The sequence below is a fragment of the Anopheles maculipalpis genome, chromosome 2RL, assembly GCF_943734695.1.
Source record: "Anopheles maculipalpis chromosome 2RL, idAnoMacuDA_375_x, whole genome shotgun sequence".
NCBI lineage: Eukaryota > Metazoa > Arthropoda > Insecta > Diptera > Culicidae > Anopheles > Anopheles maculipalpis.
Window position 1 is genome coordinate 41,400,855 of NC_064871.1, and position 17,596 is coordinate 41,418,450.

The 17,596-nt window shown below is 43.9% G+C and overlaps 1 protein-coding gene across 1 annotated transcript; it reads left to right on the forward strand.

The window, feature by feature from the left end:
- Positions 1 to 453: 453 nt before the first annotated feature.
- On the forward strand, positions 454 to 10,141 carry LOC126567134 (extracellular sulfatase SULF-1 homolog). Its single transcript, XM_050223367.1, has 9 exons — positions 454 to 1,543; positions 5,952 to 6,278; positions 6,351 to 6,775; positions 6,876 to 6,986; positions 7,063 to 8,902; positions 8,981 to 9,294; positions 9,379 to 9,678; positions 9,755 to 9,875; positions 9,952 to 10,141. Exons 1-9 carry the CDS (start codon positions 480 to 482, stop codon positions 10,139 to 10,141), a joined length of 4,692 nt encoding a protein of 1,563 aa, XP_050079324.1. The 5' UTR covers positions 454 to 479.
- The last annotated feature ends 7,455 nt before the right edge of the window (positions 10,142 to 17,596 follow it).

Sequence of the window (17,596 nt, forward strand, 5' to 3'; positions counted from 1 at the left end):
TAATTAGCTGTAAAATGTGCAAAACGACGCGAAGCGAACCAAGAAGTGGGCTGCATTGATCGTGCAGCATAACATACATTCGTCAACCTCCAACGGGCCTGGTGAGTGCGGGAAATGATCGGTGAAAGTGTGATACTATCTACCCGACAACAGCTGCACGTTTGTTGAGAGTAGATTTAAAAACAAAAAGGTTGACAATTAGTAAGACAAACAAAAATCAGAAAGAGGCCATGCTAGTGGTAAAAAGAGTGATCATTTTACAGTACAGCACATCCCAAATGTTCGGGAAGATACGCCCTACGCTTTTAGTGCACGACGTGTCGTAAGGTTTTTGGTGAATCGTGAATACTCCAAAGTATTGAACTGTGATAATTTCGTGTGGTGCTGCATTGGCCATCGAACCAATCAGTTTACTGTGCATCAAGTACTTCCCTTCGCGTGTGTGTGTGAGAAAGTTTCAATCAACCCTTTTTGCTACGATGATGTTACGGTGTAAATCATTAGTCTTAAATATGAACCGTGGCAGAAGCACCGGTGCTCATCTCGGTATGGCTCTTGGCATTTGCTCTTTGTTGGTAGTGGCGATAGCAGCCTTCACGGTGGAGGCAGCTGGTGCTGGTCACGAAGAGAGCGAAGCGATAGATGCTGCCGGCAGTGTGGCACACCGTGACGTTCAGGCCGATTGGCCAAACTATCAGTATCCGGAGCAGCAGGTGCACCAGCAACGTCGCAATGGCCATCGTGCCGGTCATCACACTGGTCGTCGGCGCCATCATCAGTATCGGGTGACGAAAAATCGGCGTGTCCGGGCACCCCAGGAAGGACGCGGACGGGTAAAGAAAAGTGGGACGGGCAGTATGACGGGCAATCTGCTGGCACAGGATACCGTCGGACAGCTACCACTGGCCGATCTTAGACAAACGCGAGAACGCAAACCTAACATCATCCTGATCCTTACCGACGATCAGGACGTTGAGCTGGGCTCATTGAACTTCATGCCCCGTACGTTGCGTTTGCTGCGTGATGGAGGTGCCGAGTTCCGGCACGCTTACACCACTACCCCCATGTGCTGTCCGGCCCGTTCGTCCATCCTGACCGGGATGTACGTGCACAATCACATGGTGTTTACGAACAATGACAACTGTTCCAGCACCACCTGGCAGACTACGCACGAGACGCGTTCGTTTGCAACCTACCTGTCGAACGCCGGCTACCGGACCGGATACTTTGGGAAGTATTTGAACAAATACAACGGATCGTACATACCGCCCGGGTGGCGTGAATGGGGCGGATTGATCATGAACTCAAAGTACTACAACTACAGCATCAACATGAACGGGCAGAAGATTAAGCACGGGTTTGATTATGCGAAGGATTACTATCCCGATTTGATAGCGAACGATTCGATCGCCTTTCTGCGACAGTCGAAGCACCAGAACCATCGGAAACCGGTGCTGCTGGCGATGAGCTTCCCGGCACCGCACGGCCCAGAAGATTCCGCACCGCAGTATAGTCATCTGTTTTTCAACGTTACAACGCATCAGTAAGTGACATTTTGCTTAACGTTTACTCCTCTTCGTACGTACGCTCTATTATAGGGGTCATTTTTGATTCAAGACTACTTTAAAGATGTATTCGCCGGTGGGTATTGGGCTGCGGGTAACCCATTTGTTTTATTTTAAATTCGATAACCGACAAACCATGAGGATTATGGCTATTTTATCGATGTTTTAATTAGCTGATTATTAAACTAATGATTTCTAAGTCATGATCGTACGACAGACTCTGTAATGATATCCTGTCAATATGTTTTGCGACCAAGCCTATGTTCAGTCTTGAACTTTTAAATATTTAATGCTTAATTGAAATGTCAGCAATACTAGAATACTTCCAATACTTCCATTACAGAAAACATTCTTAAAGCTTCTCTAGAAGGAATGAGATAAGTTTATCTTCTTGTCTTGGATAAAATATCTTAAAGGTGGTTTTAATATCTTAATTCCCCTGCGATATTCATAAAAAGCCATGTGTTATACGGGCGGGCGTTCGGGATAATTTTGAAAGTCACCTACGGAGAAAGAAAAAAAAAATATGGCAAAATTAATCATCGGGGAATTTTTGTTTTGATTTAGAAATAGTAGCTTACCATGTATTTTATTCATTCAAAATATCCGCCCTCGGCTTCTATTACGGCCTCCACCCGTCTCCGGAACCGGGAACAAGCCCTGGCGACAGTTTCGTGGGGTAGGGCCGCGAAAACGGACCTGAGCTCCGCCTTGGTGTTGCTGGAGGTTCTGTTGGTGTCCCGTTCCACCGCGCCCCACACGAAATAATCCATTGGATTAAGATCCGGGGAGCTGGGAGGCCACACATTCGGCGCGGTGAAGTCGTTGAAATTGGTCGCCAACCACTTTATCGTTTTGGAGGCTGTATGGCACGGAGCGGAATCCTGCTGGAACACGTACGGTCTGCCGTTGGCCACTCTCGTGATCCAAGGCTTTACGACGGTGTCCAGCATAGAAATGTACCCGTCTGCGTTCAGCCCCTGCTCGAAAAAGTGGGGCGGCATCACGTCCCCTTCCGATGACACGCAGGAAAACACCATCACCGTCTGGGGGAACTTGGTTTGCGGCATCATGATGATCGCGTCCGGCGCGGATCATCATGATGCATGTGTTCCGCTTCCACAATGTACTCTTTTTTGGCATTTTTTTTTATCACGGGATGTTTTCGCTGCTTGTTCCTTACACTTTTAGCTGTCGAATGACGTTTTGCTTGTTTTCCTATGCCAACTCCATCACGAGTTATAAACAAAAAGGTAACTGTCAAAATTATCCCGAACGCCCTTTCCCGAACAAGTCAAGATCTTCTTATCTTAATGTTACTGACAGTTCGTTAGCCATTTAGATCCTGAATCGCGTATACTTATTGCTTAACGATTCTCTTGTCTGACATGTTAGCATTTTCCATTCAAAAAACGTTAACAAATTTGAGCAAGTTGATAGGAAGATTTGAATGGTAAATTTTCTCTCCATTCACAAGGTGTAAAATTTGTTTGGCACTTTGATACTTAATGATTAACACCTTTTCTACCGATCGAACGTTATAGCTCTTACTCAATTTATGTTGAATGCATTGCGCACATAGTTGAAAATTCAACTTCACAATGAAAAATTCGCCCAAAAAATACCTTAAGGTAATTTACACTCTGGTGTTAAATAATTGAGCAATTATGGAACGAGATATGGGAGACTATACAGCTTTTTTTCTATTCAAGAAATGTGCCGTCAATTGCTCGACTTACTCAAAACAAAAGATTCCTATTTTAGAGAAACTCTCGTGCGTCAAAGTACGAAGCTGTTTGGTTGAATAATTTGATCCAAACTGCTAACCTTTGTGTCCTTAGTGAGACACACGTAACATGCCTTCACAAAGCGTCTAATCTGCTCGTTCCCACACTCAACGCGCTTGTTTTGCATCGGTAACGACGATAAGGAAATAGTTGCTGTTAATCGAATCAGACATGTCATAGCCGCACTTGGCGAATGCTTTGTCAATAATCTACGCTGTTGAATTAATTATTTGGCCCTCGTCCACTCCCCTGGCCTGTCCACCACAGACACCAGGATTGGCAAAGAAAACGTTCAACTAAAGTGCGCCTTAAATCACACATGCCACCACGCACCAGCGTGTTAGGGGATGTGTCCTGCGAATGTACCGACAAAGTATTTCGTCGCTATTTTTATTAATGTTCGATGTCATCGATGATATTAATATTTTGACACACCGCACAAAGTACGGTGTCTTCAGCGGGCTTCACTTTAGCCGCCATGAACAACTTGCTGCCGAAGAAGAGAAGCCAGTTTCGAGCGTACGAGCAGCGGCTCGTTTTTGCGCCCTCTGAACCTCTGGCTATAAATCACCCTTACTAGGTTAGCATCGGCACCATTACCGGCTTCGTCTGCATTCCGGCAGCCTCCGCACAGGCACCGCACAAGTTATTCAGAATCGAGAATGGCAAATTAATTAATCGATCTCACGCCATCATCCATTAACTCCCGGCGGTGCTCAATTCTGCCGGGCTTTATCTACGCTACACCCTGCCCGGTCGACGGTGGCACCCAAAACGGACGACCCGTAGAGGGAACCGCTCGTTAATAATGTAGGTAGTTTTATTTGTTTGCACCGACTCATTGCGGCATAATATTTGCACCGACCACCGACCGGCAAATGCTCACCGTGATAATACATATATCCCCTGTTCCGGGACCGCGGGTATATAATCGTGTGGTGCATTATTAACACATACGAAATTGAAACTTAACTATGCATATATGATTTGCATATCGAGCGCGAGCCCGACTTCTCGCTGACTAACTGTGGTTGAACCGTTTTGATGAGTGATTTATGAATGGATCGGATGGGGGTCGGTATGGGGCAAAACTATTTTTCAATCCAATCGTAAGATACTGCAAATCGGAAACGCAGTGCATGCCAGAATCGAAGGTCCATATTTATTTAGAGGCTTTTTGTTTCATCGAAATCACAAATGTTTTGTAGTTCTTTTCGAAACATCGAAACCGTTTAAATCATAATTGAGGATATTTCTGTCTGTTCGAAAAAAATGGCTTAAAATAAAAGTAATTAAAAGCTGTTGAACTAGACTTGGAATGTTTATATTATTATAACACTACGTTTAGGTTTGCGTATTACAAACAAGTAGCTTGTCCGTAGCTTTAATAAATAGTTTCAAGGTTGAAGGTACTGTCGACAGTTCTTCAATTATATTAGGAAAATGTTATAAGCTTGATATATTATTCAAAAGTTACAAATGTGAAGGATCCCTCTTCTGACTCTAGCTGCCCTCTACCTTCCATTCAGCTAAAGTCCATAGCGAAGAGGAAACCATTTCGTCTAGTTTTCGCTGATTTCGCTGTTGCTGCAACACCGTGTGAGCTACGGCGAATCGTCGACGTAAAGGCCTCCAGATGTTGCTGATCTGGACTGTGACAACCATTGCCTGACAGCTACAAGTTTTTGCGAACCATTTACTCGGTCACGTCAAGGACTTGTTTGATCACATTCCATTCACTAGCTAGGAGGTATTTTGAACAATCTCAAGCGAACTGAGTATCGATCTTTAGGCACGGAATTTGTTATGCTTTTTGGTGCCGTTCGCCATATGCGGCGCATCATGAGCTTTTGGTTGGTAAGGCTCAATTTTTACACACTGAAAGTGGTGCTATAAATATTCATTAAAAAAAAAAAACGGCTGTTGAAACGGGCGTATTACGAAATGGAAATGACGACATCCATAGGCAGAGGCCGCGCAGGGACAATTATTCTTCACTTCCGTTCCGAAATTACGCGCTCCTGGCGTGTCCAATCGAGCGTGCCGTACCACAAACCTGCTGAAGCGTGGGGAATTTAATTGAAATTAATCACACTTTGTGATCCGTCTGCTTTCCGTGGCAATAATGGGACCGTTCGGTTTGGATTGAATGCATCCTAAACTGTGTCCACAGCTTGGAACAACAAATTGTAACAGACAAAAAAAAAAAAGATGCATATTGCATTGTATGCGCTTGTTTGCGTTTCGTCTAACATCCGGAACATTCAGAAGCATGTACGACCGGCAGTAAAAGTCATTTGCTGATCGTAGTTTCTGGTCTATACATCTATGCAACGGGGAACGGAAGCCATCATAAATCAGAAAGTTTTTGAAGCATGTAAATGAGTACTATTTATCGATTTCCTTCGATAGAGAAGCGTGTCCAACGATAGCATCGTTGGGTATATTCGATATGTGTAATGGTGCATTCGGAATCATTCTGGGAGCAGCTTTTGTTTTCAACTAGGCTAGACGTGATTTATGAGAAAATGTACATTGTTTCACTGTAGTTTGCATTCCGCCGCTCTATTATTGATTTATCGTTTCTTTCTCTTGCCAGCACGCCAGCATACGATCACGCACCCAACCCGGACAAGCAGTGGATCCTAAGGGTAACGCAACAAATGGAACCCATCCATCGGAAGTTCACCGATCTACTGATGACCAAACGGCTGCAAACGCTTCAAAGTGTCGACGTTGCGGTTGAGCGTGTCTATCAAGAGCTGAAAGCACTCGGCGAGCTGGACAATACCTACATCATCTACACATCCGACCACGGCTACCATCTTGGCCAGTTTGGTCTGATCAAGGGCAAAAGCTTTCCGTTCGAGTTTGATGTGCGTGTGCCGTTTCTTATGCGTGGCCCGGGAATCGAGCCGGCGACAGTGTAAGTAGCAGCGAACAGTCAGACGACGCAGAGTGCTTGAACACATTGACATGTATCGCTTTCTCGTTGCAGTGTCGACGAGATCGTGCTGAACGTCGATCTTGCTCCAACGTTTCTGGATATTGGAGGTGTTGCACCGCCACCTCACATGGACGGACGCAGTATCCTACCGCTCGTGCTGAATCGGCACCGTACGGTGCTGGACAAGTGGCCCGATACGTTTTTGATCGAGAGTTCTGGTCGGCGTGAAACTCCGGAACAGATTCAGGAACAGAAGCAACGTGCTGCAGCCGCACGGTACAGTGCGCGCTTTAATCTGGTGAATGGTAACGGATCGCATCCGAAGCTGGTCCCGGAGGTGCTTGTTGAGAGTCGGCAAGATGGGACGAGTAGTAGCTCTAGTGCAACGACTGGTGGACACGAGCGTAAAGAGCTGGACTTTAGCTCGCATGAGCATGACGATGATGAGGACGAACATGATGTGGACGCAGACGATGGTGAGTGTGAATCGATTGTTTGTGGAAGAGGATGTTTGACGCCTTAAATTATTTTTTCGTTGTGTGTGTGTGCGTGTGTTTCTATCATATGCCTCAGCAGAAGACGATCATCTTGGAGTGGTTGAAAGTGAAACCGAAGCCATTGAATTGAAGCACAACGAACATCCGGAGGATTATGTGATCGATCATCAGGAGGCTCATACATTTGATCGTATGTCAAATCAATTTTTTTACAGAAGCAAATGGCAAGTCATTAATTGGTACGCATTTTTACTTAAATCCCATAGAAGCAACACCCCAGCATGACAATCATCATTTGGATAATCATTTAACGCCGTACCGCACGAAGATGGACCGGCTCAATACGGAATGCTCCAACCCGGCTCTGCAGCAAAATTGTGTCCCCGGACAAAAATGGCAATGCACGAGTGAGGATGGCCGTTGGCGGAAACACAAATGCAAATTCCACGGCCAGCTGCAACAACATTTGGCCGAGATACATAAGAAAACCAACAGTCATGCGAACGGGCGTAACTGTGCCTGCTTCACGCAGGATAACTTTTTCTACACCAAAATCAAAACCAAACGTGATCACACGAAATGGCAACCGATGGGAACGGTTCAGCCGATGGCAACGCATCAGCATAGACGCAGACGTACACGCCAGAAGCGTTCGGTGGATCCCGAAGAAGGCGATGAAGTGTTGTTGATGGAGGCGGAAGGACCAGTGATGGAATCGTTAATCCAGATTGCTGCCCGTATCGATACCTTAGAGCGTTCGCTGTATGAAAGTGAACTTGAGGATCCGGAGGCCCAGCGGCAGCCTAGTGGGAGAAGCAAACGCGACACATCCTCACCCTCATCACCACCCCATTTGGCCGAAGTAGTGCATGAGTTGCAGCAAATGCTAGCCGAAATTGGACATGAATACGAACAGATGTCAAAGTTCGAGCAAAGATCGGGCGAAGATCACCACAATGATACGACGAGTGAAGACGTGGAACCGTACGGTGGAGTTGCGAAACGATGCTCAGTAATTGCAGCCGATAAAATCAACTGTTCCGTCCTCGTTAATGAGGATGAGCTCAGTTGGAGACGGAGCCGTATGAAGGTTGATCGGCTGATACGCATTCTGAAGGATAAGATTAACGTACTGAAGGATGTGAAACGATCGCTACGCGAGCACAGACCACCTGGTTACCGGGGCGAAGATTCGGAGGACACTGATGAGGCGGATGACGATGAGCCAGTTGATAGCAGCGTTGTGGTGGATGACTATTCAACAAGTAGTACCACCGCTACTTCCACCACGGCAGCTGTCACGGAGTCTTCGGAGGCAACCGTTACGCCGGTTAGTAGTAATGCTTTACCGAGAAGAGTACCGAGCGGTGGCATAGTACGTCGCCCTGCTGGAAAGTATCACAACGGATACGGACACCGTCGGAAGGTATCGAAACCTACTCCGGTACCGGAACAAGATGCTGAGGGCACGTTAATCGATATGAGTCTTTTCCCGACCGATGGGCAACCGTCTCCGTCTAGCATTCCGACATTTAATCGTACTGCCAGTGGTAGACATCGGGGTGCGGGAGGCCAACATCGTGGTCACCGGGGTCGTCATCGAGGAGAGGCTGGTGGACTGTACGGTGGTGGACCATCCTCAGTGCCCACATCTGTTGTGAATTCTGCCGAATCAAGCACACCGAGCAGTGATAAACGAACTGAACCTTCGAAAGAAGCTAACGAAGTGTCGGGCATCGTTCGAGAAGACAGTTGGCCAACGACGGAATCAAGTCGTGAAATGACGGGATCAAGTACAATCGAAAGTATTCATAATCGACCGTCCACTAGTGATGAACAGATCTCGCCAAATTCGATCGACGCTACGGTATTGCTTGCAAGCTCAACGACCGAACAGGCACCGGTTAGCTTTGGTGCAAATACGGTTGATTTCCGCAGTACCATCGACCGGCAAAAGATGCATGGAAAAGGTCACAACGGTGTGATAAATAATACTCAGGACACTGAGCACAGTGGTAACTCGGTGCAGGAAAATGCGATACCATCGCCAACGGTAGCTGCTACACTTCCACCAACGGAGTGCTATTGTGCGGCAGAATCGGAAAGGTAAGATTAGTGGGGGTTTTTAGGATGCATTTTGAATGCAATTGTTTAATATCAATTTTCTTCCTGATCACCCCACAGCCCTATTCCCGATGAGAAAGAACTTGCCCGCGAAGCTCGCCGACGGCTGAAGGAGGAACGCCAGCGTAAAAAGGAGCGCAAACGTATAAAGAAAGCCAAGATGGAGAAGGAATGTCTGTCCGAACGGATGAACTGTTTCAGCCATGACAGCAATCACTGGCGCACGGAACCGATGTGGGACGATAAACCTTTCTGTTTCTGTATGAATGCCAACAACAATACGTACAGCTGTTTGCGTACGATCAACCAGACGCACAATTTCCTGTACTGCGAGTTTACCACCGGGCTCGTGACGTACTACAATTTAAGGATAGGTGATCATATCGTTTGCATGTGATAAAAGCTTGAGAACGATACGGATTAATGGATTTGATATCTTTTTTACGCTTCTCTACTAGATCCTTTTGAAACGCAAAACCGGGAATCATCACTCACGGTAGAAGAGAAAGCAGTGCTTCATGAAACCCTGGAGGAGATGAAGCGTTGCCGAGGTAAAAGTTGTACATTACCGAGACATCAGCCCAATGTCCTGCCTGAAAGCAATATGTTACCTTCGGGTGTTGGTGTGGCTGGAGGCGTTGGAATGGGAGGCGTTGGAATGGGAGGCCGTCAAATGGGTGGAATACCGTATGGAGCTGGCGGTGGCAGTGGTAACAGACGCAAGTACCACACCCATCGGGACCATGCTCCACATGGAGGTTAGTGTGATGGAGGGGGAGAAGGAGTAGATTCGATTTGAAGAAATTTATATTAATATAAATATTAATTTTACAGTTCCAGGTGTCCCGATTGGTGGTGGAGTTGGTTCAGCTGGCCACTATCCCGCCGAGTACGAGGGTGGTGTAAATCTAGCTGGAGCTTCAGCGCAAGGTGTAAACACAAAGAAAAAGAACAAGTAATACTTTCTTCCCGTGTGAGATGGATCGCACGATCATCCTGCTAAATGTTTCTTTTTTCTTGTTTTTGCTTAGAAATTGGAAGAGAAAGCATCACCAGCAACAGCAACAACACAACCGGAGACAGTTTGCAGACCCAATCGGATCACCAGCGAGTAGTGACTTCCTGCCGGAAATGCTTTTACCGAACGGCGGTGGCAGCAGTGCAACCAAACGTAACCGTACCAGCCGTAAACCTGTCTGGCGAACGATCTACACGGAGTAAATGTTGCTCCCTGGGCCGATTCCGGGACGTTCGCTTAACGTGTGCAATGTTTCATCGATATTAGTGCGCAAAAGACGTGCCAGGTGGGCCGATCCCATGCATGAGTTTCCATGCAGAATGCTACTAACATGGAGATATGGTCGTGATATAGAGCTAGCGCTCGTCATTCCTACACAGGCGGGAATATGGCGTTTTGTTTTCTTGCTAGTATTTTTAATGAACCGTTGGGTATGATTTTTTTTTTAAATATCTTTGTTTATATAGTTTTCTTTCTGTTTAGTACGTACAGATTTAGTGTGATCCTCGTTTTAGCCATTGAACGGAGCGAGTTAGAATTGCTTCTTCTGTATTATAAAAAGAACCTTTGTTGTTTCTGCAAACAGCAATCAGTTTGTTTGATAGGGCCACTAGTCCTTTCATTTGTATGCAGCACTCGGTCCACACTGCCATTCCAGTACAATCTGCAAAGTGCCCTACCCCTAAATTATAACAATAAATGAAGCAAAACGGCGGTAGAACGGAAGCATTACAGATGTGAACATACCCAGCATACGAGAAGGGAAATAGCTTGCAATTCCGTTCCGGCAGACGTTGAAGTTTTGGAAGGCGTGCATTATTCTACAAGGAGGCTTTTTCATACAGTGTGTTTATTACCAAAAAATTAAAATCGGAAACATATGCCATGTGCAGCAACAAATCTTAACACACGAGCCAACACAAATGCTTCACAGACAGGATGGACGGTACGCTGGATTGGTTATTTTTTAGCATTTGAAGTTGTTTGAAGTGGCACAATTAAATCATACGCTTTAGCCCAGTCGTTTGTCGTCTCATTGCAGTAGCTGTAGCATTAATTAGATGTTAATAATTTATCATATTTTGCGTATGAGTTGAGTTGATTAAATTTTGCTAATCAAGCTGTACACGTGTGTACGGTAGTGTACGCATATAAAAAGAGGAATAAACAGACAAGCTATAACTAAATCCAATCGCTTATCTCGGTTGCATTTTTGAATGCTGATGAACTGAACGCACACACAGACAGACGAAGGTGTTACGGTATGTTAGAGAACAGGATTGGAAAAGGAAGCACATAAAAATGGTATATTCTGTTGAGGTATTTAGTTAATTTTAAATGGGGTTCTTTTATTCTTCACAAAGCCATAACGCGTCACATAAACTCTTTCATGATAAAAAAAAAGTCACAAATGCACAAAACATTTTGGCTTTTTATTGCTTAAGTGGCAGCTTTAGAAATGAAGTGGGGTACCGTCGCAATCAAATAATCATTGTAAATTAGTAATACCAATCAGCAATCAATATTTAATAGCACAGCAAAATTTAGAACCCACCCAAGCCTGCAACATAAGTTTTTGATTGCAACCCATTGCTGCGTGAGTTTTTGATTGAGCAACTCATTGGAGAAGTTACGCAAAGTGAACCAAACAGCAATTGTACAGCATTTACGAAGATTCGGGTTCATACCGTCTTGTTTAGATGGCATAGTTTGTCACACAGTTTAAGCCGTTGTCAGAAAGCAGTACGAAGTAAGCAGAAAAAATGCACACAAACTAGAACAAGCCACACGAAACTGTGCAGCTGCAAAGTGAGCAAAAACAGCAGATAATCTCAACCGATAAATTGCATGATATAATAGTAGTGATGTATACAGACTTATTGAACAAAGAAAACCAACTCAACCAGTATGAGCGTTGAGATAATCGAACTACTTATTGGATGTTACTTTGGTACATTCGAAAATTTTCGCCAGTTTTCATACAACTATCACCTATCAGCTTTCGTATCGTGTCTTGTACAGGCAGTTGAAACTTGTAGCAGAAACTCATCAGGTAAGGTTGAGATTTTATTTCCAGATTTTACTGGGACAAATATCTTTTTGATGGTCCTCACTCTACTGACCTCAACAGTAACCAATTAGAATTATTGAGCCTCTCATTCATTCGGCATTTTTCTTTTCATTTTGCTAGTCAAAACGTTGTAGTAATTTGAGCCATTTGAGGCCATGATCGCTATGTGCCGAGAGGAAAGAGATATCCTGTTGGACGAGCGAGAGGTGATCAACAGGTAGAAGTACTACTTCGACAGACACCTTAACGGAGCAGATGCAAGAGATACCGAACCAGTCGTAGGAATCACAGGAGAGCAGCACTACGACAGCTAGTATGACGATGGTGCCTCTGCCATCCCTGGACGAAGTCATCAGTGCCAGCAAACAACTGAAATGTAACAAATCAGCTGACACCGATGGGCTGGTGGCCGACCTGTTCAAGGTGAGCCTGGAGATTGCAAGGATTGTTAGGGACCAGGAAGAACTACCGGACGAGTGCAAACTGGGTGTCATACAACCAGTGTGCAAAAAGGGCGGCAGGATGGACTGTGCTAACTTCCGGCCCATCACAGTCCTGAATGCTGCCTCTAAGATCCTGTCCCGAATACTCTTCTGCAGACTTAAGGTCCTTGCTACAAATTTTACCGGAAGCTACCAAGCTGGATTTGTTGGAGGCAAATCGACAACCGACAAAAATCTTTAATCTACGCCAGATCCTCCAAAAAATGCCGGGAGCACCAGATCCATACGGCATCTGTTCATTGACTTAAAGGCGGGATACGATACCATAGAACACCATGCAGCAGTACGGATTCCCTGGGAAGCTGGTATCATCCAATCTCTCCAATTCCTTGGCTTCGCGGTTGACATCGACATCATCGGACGGACATCTAAGGCGGAGGCCGAGGTGTTGCACCTGACTGAAACGTGAGGCCAATAGAATTTTAGTATCAGTTGACGGCGATGATCTCGAGGTGGTAGAGGAGTTCTGCTGCCTTGGTACGATTTGGACTTCGGACAACAACGTAGGCAGCGCAATCCGAAGGCGCATTGTCCTGCGATCCAGAAGACTCACAATGACACACAAAATGTACCACATATCGCACACTGCTACGGGCAACCAACGAAACGATTTTATAGAGGATACTTTAACGAGGTTTTTAAGGATACGCCGCACTTTGCGGATTAATCCACTCCCTTGCTCGATTCAGATCATTAATTTCATGTCAAGAACAAGAATATGATTCACTTTTCAATTTAAATCACTTGTTTACAAATTCCAAACATCCACTGCAATCAATCAATCAAATCGACTGCACCAATCCACTGTATTCGCCCGTGAATTGGTTCCGGCCACTTCCTACACCATAAACACACCACCAATTGTGAAAGAGATTGTTGTTTGAGGTGGTTAAGGAAGGTGAATATGGGGATTTTTTTTTACACACCAAAAACATACTTAATTCTCGTTTGTTCTCCACTTGTTAGGCTTCTAAGCGTTTACCTTGTTGTGGAACTCTGGTGTTGCTGTAAATTTTGCTAATTTTGTTTTATACACCATCGTTACCTTCTCGTTCGATCCAAAAGCCCAGCTGCTGTACTTCCCTTTCCAATAAAACTGTTTTTAATTTGTTTTGATCTGTGTATTTTGTTCTCTCTCTCGATATTTGACGTCATTAGAGTTTAGGGATGCTTCAACAAATCGTCTCGACTTAACGTGCGTTCTAGACGTTCTCGAACCAGAAAATGCCAAAGCTCTCCGACCGGGTCAAATTTACTGGCATTGTGAAATTGGTCGATCGTATGATCTTCCGACGCAGGTACCGGTGATGTGTGGCGATCTTTAGCAGCAGCATGAACAATGTTTAAATAGCAAACCTCTCAACCGCGTAGCCGCAACCGGAATCACACCGTAACCGTTACGTTGCTGGTTTTTTTTTTTATGAAGCTTCGACAGGCCCATTCCTAAACAATGCACCCTGCAGAACGGCTTCCTTGTGTATGACGTCGTCGGCACACGAACCTCAAGGTCGGCCGGTGTGGTTTTCGCTGTCACGCGGTTGTAGTGAGACGGGTCGAAAATCGAATTATTATCTAATTTCCCCCCGGAATGGGCCTGAGTGCCGGACTGTGTGGAGTTGGTGGTTTCGGTCTTAGTGGATCGCCTCCGTAGAAGTTCGTTAGAATGAAAATTAGTAAAAAAAAAGGCTCAAAAAAGGAAGACATGCGCGGAAGACATCCTGAAGCACCCATCGAACAGAGAGTGTGAGGAAACTGTCGCAAGAAGTTGCATCATTCCCCTGTCCACCTGTGCACCAAGAATTCAAGTCACCACAACTCTCAATCCTATTAATTAGCTAGCAAACGGACTGGTACGTCGCGTGACCTAAAAGAAGTCGCGGGAACCATGTGCAGCGTCCTGATTGGTCAAGACGCTTTTTGCACGGTCTCCCGTGACGTGATCGACGAAGCAGCAAATAAAACAGCAATCGATCGGTGGCGTGTGCCTGGTTAGTGTGCTGGTTCAATATCCTTCTGCCACGTGTCACTGATGCAATTTTGGACAGTGATTTCGGCAGTCGCTTGGTGAGGTTGTCGCAAAGCTATTGGATGCGCAGACAGTGAACACGTGAGCGAAAGTTATGCGCACTTTTTTGTCTATGGCTTCGCACGTTGTTACAGTTCCAGTGTGTAATAGGTTTAGTCGAATATTATGGTTTTTTTTTTTGTAGAGTGTCCGCAAAGGAAATTCACAGAATTCATTGTGCAGTTATTGGGTTTAATTAACTTACACTTACGCCTGGAAATATTTTCTATTCAACTCCGGGCTTGGATCTGGAACAAAATATCAGTTTGTTCTGAAGTTCTATTACATACAAAAGCAAGCATCAGTTAATTCACTGTTTGCATCATAATGTGCAATCAATGCGAGTGAATAATTCAGGCAAAATCTTTTTACATACACAAGCAGCATTGCTCAATGTTGAGCAATTTCTCCAACGCACATCGCTAGAGTGGAAGATCGCTTAACTTCTAGTAGTACAGTTTGAGGTTCTGCATCTCTCAAAGGCTATATAATGGGGTTGCAAAAATGTACTGTATTTTCTCATCGGGTAAAGCTAGCAGAATAGTGGCGTGATGATGACGAACAGATACACTCCTCAGCTAAGGTTGAAGAAACCGGCACAAACAAGCTGCTTTAAAAATCAAACGCTTCGTTTGTTAATTAACAGTAAAACATTGTAATTCCAACGGTGTAGTAATGAATCGAAACCCTCGCCGCATCTATTTCGCATCGGTTCTGTATAAGGGAGTTTGGCCTGCTGACACGTGATCGATGCTTACGATTGATATTTTACACATCATACCGGCAAGGTACGATTAAAAGACCGTCGCATTCTTAAAACAAATAACAAACACACGTTGGATCTTTATTTGGAATAAAATTGTCTGCGTCCGTGAGTATCTTCATTACTTCATTACAAATTCCCTCATAAATTGAGATCCGGGCGAACTATTTGTGGCATTTCTCACGGCAAGTTCTCACGTGAGTCGCAGCATTCGACTGGCGGTAGCCTAATCAAGCCGATATTTGATGCTCGCACGTGTCAATTTAAGCGTTTCAAACCCTTTCGACTAACGCTTCCCAATCAATGAAAAGGCGAAGTAATCTTTACCATTTAAGATCTTTTATCGCTGATGCTACACTACTACCACCACTACTTCTATTGTGCACTCATCATCACACCCATAGTAATGAAGAACAACAAACAAACGTACGGAGCTTTAGCTTAGTTGCCCGTTCACAATGGGTTGCCCTGTTCTAAATGATGTTGCATACAAACTTACAAATCACACCGATACTAGTGAATTTCCTTTGTCAGAAGTTCGCGTTCTCTGCGTGTGTTGTAAATTGAGTTGATCGGCAGAATAAAATGGTAGAATGTCATACAATTTACATCGTGTTTTTATGAGCTCGCTTGGAGGCATGGTGGAAGCTTTAAATTATTATCGTTTTTTTGTTTTTTTTTTTTTCAAGCAAAAACCCAAAACTTTTATGGAGCATTTTTGCTTCGGCAAATGTTTTTGATACTTCATTTCGTGAAAATTAAACTGAAACCGTCACAATCAATCGGATTTGATCGTACGATCGACGACAACGCATGCGTGCATTGGGCAGCACGTGGTGGAACGTGGTTAATGAGCGTGAATTGTAGAAAAATTTCGCGCGCACTTCTTGCCAGCTCGCGAACGAACGAGCTCGTGCGCTCGAGACCCGAAAGGCCGATCGCGGCAACCGAACCACCGTACAGTGCTGTGCGTACAGTTTGAAAAGTTTGGAGTATTAAGTGTTGGAAAAAAATTATTTTACTTTCTATTTATTATTTATTATATTTGGCTTAAAGGCCTTTTAGGTCATGTCAGTCAAATAGTTGCCAGGGAATGCTACCTTAAATTTATTTTATTTTATACTATCTTTAAGTAATAATTAATTAACACTACAACTATCGGACCATTCATTTTGACTGGTTTCATACATTTCTAGTGGATTAATTTTTCATAGTTAAAGAATTCTGCCGATGTTAATGCATGACTTTTACACATTCAATGGGATGTTCACTTCTGTGAAATTAAAAATTGAAAATCTAATCTAATATTGTTATTATGCTACTTTATGAACAATTCTACCATAACCAGTAATTTTGACTGGTAGTTTTTGGAACGATGACCAGCTTATTTCAATGCGAAATCGTCACTTAAAGGTGGTTTTATATATCCGACAGACGTATTGCTTGCAATATAACTATAAGATAATACATAATATAGTAAAATATAGCAATTAAGATAACAATTTGCATCGCAGTAACAAGGCTTATGCTTTAATCACGTTGCTGTAAACGATTTGAATCTTCGAAGCTGCAACACAACAGGATACGCTGTTGACTTTTTCTGTTTGATAATTTTTCATTGCTGGTGTAAGAAACAACCATTTAAATGTGTATTAAGATAAGTATAAAAACTTAAAAAAATATGAAAATGTAAGCCAGATCATAACAATGAATTATTTGGTAACCACCAGTCTAGCCTATTATTTTGACCAGTCGCGGTAGAGCTAAAAGTAGACGCGCAAAATTCACGGTAGTTCTAGCGTTAACAACTTTTCCAAAAAATACGTTGGAATTAATGGCGTTTAAACCAAATAGCTTGAGTTAACACTAACTAATTGTTAACTGTTTTGGAAAGGACTTACCAAACACTTAAGAAATTATAAAGTCAACAGTAAGTAAATCTTTAACCGAGTATGCCCGGGATAAGGCAAAGAATAATGAGGAAATGCCTTATCAATATGATTATAAAATTTATTCAACACAAACGGTGTTGACAATACGGCACTGGACCGTCATAATTAATTAGAAATAAATAAAAATAAAAAAAAGTATGTAAATCTTTAATGATAAATTAATAAAGTAGCGCATTGAAAAGGCAAGAAAACAATTCAAACAAGGAGACAACAGCACAACGCACTGTAAATGTATGGTGAGTAAATCTTTTTTTTTTTTGTGTTGACTCAGAAGTATGGTGCGGGAACATAGGGCACCCGATTC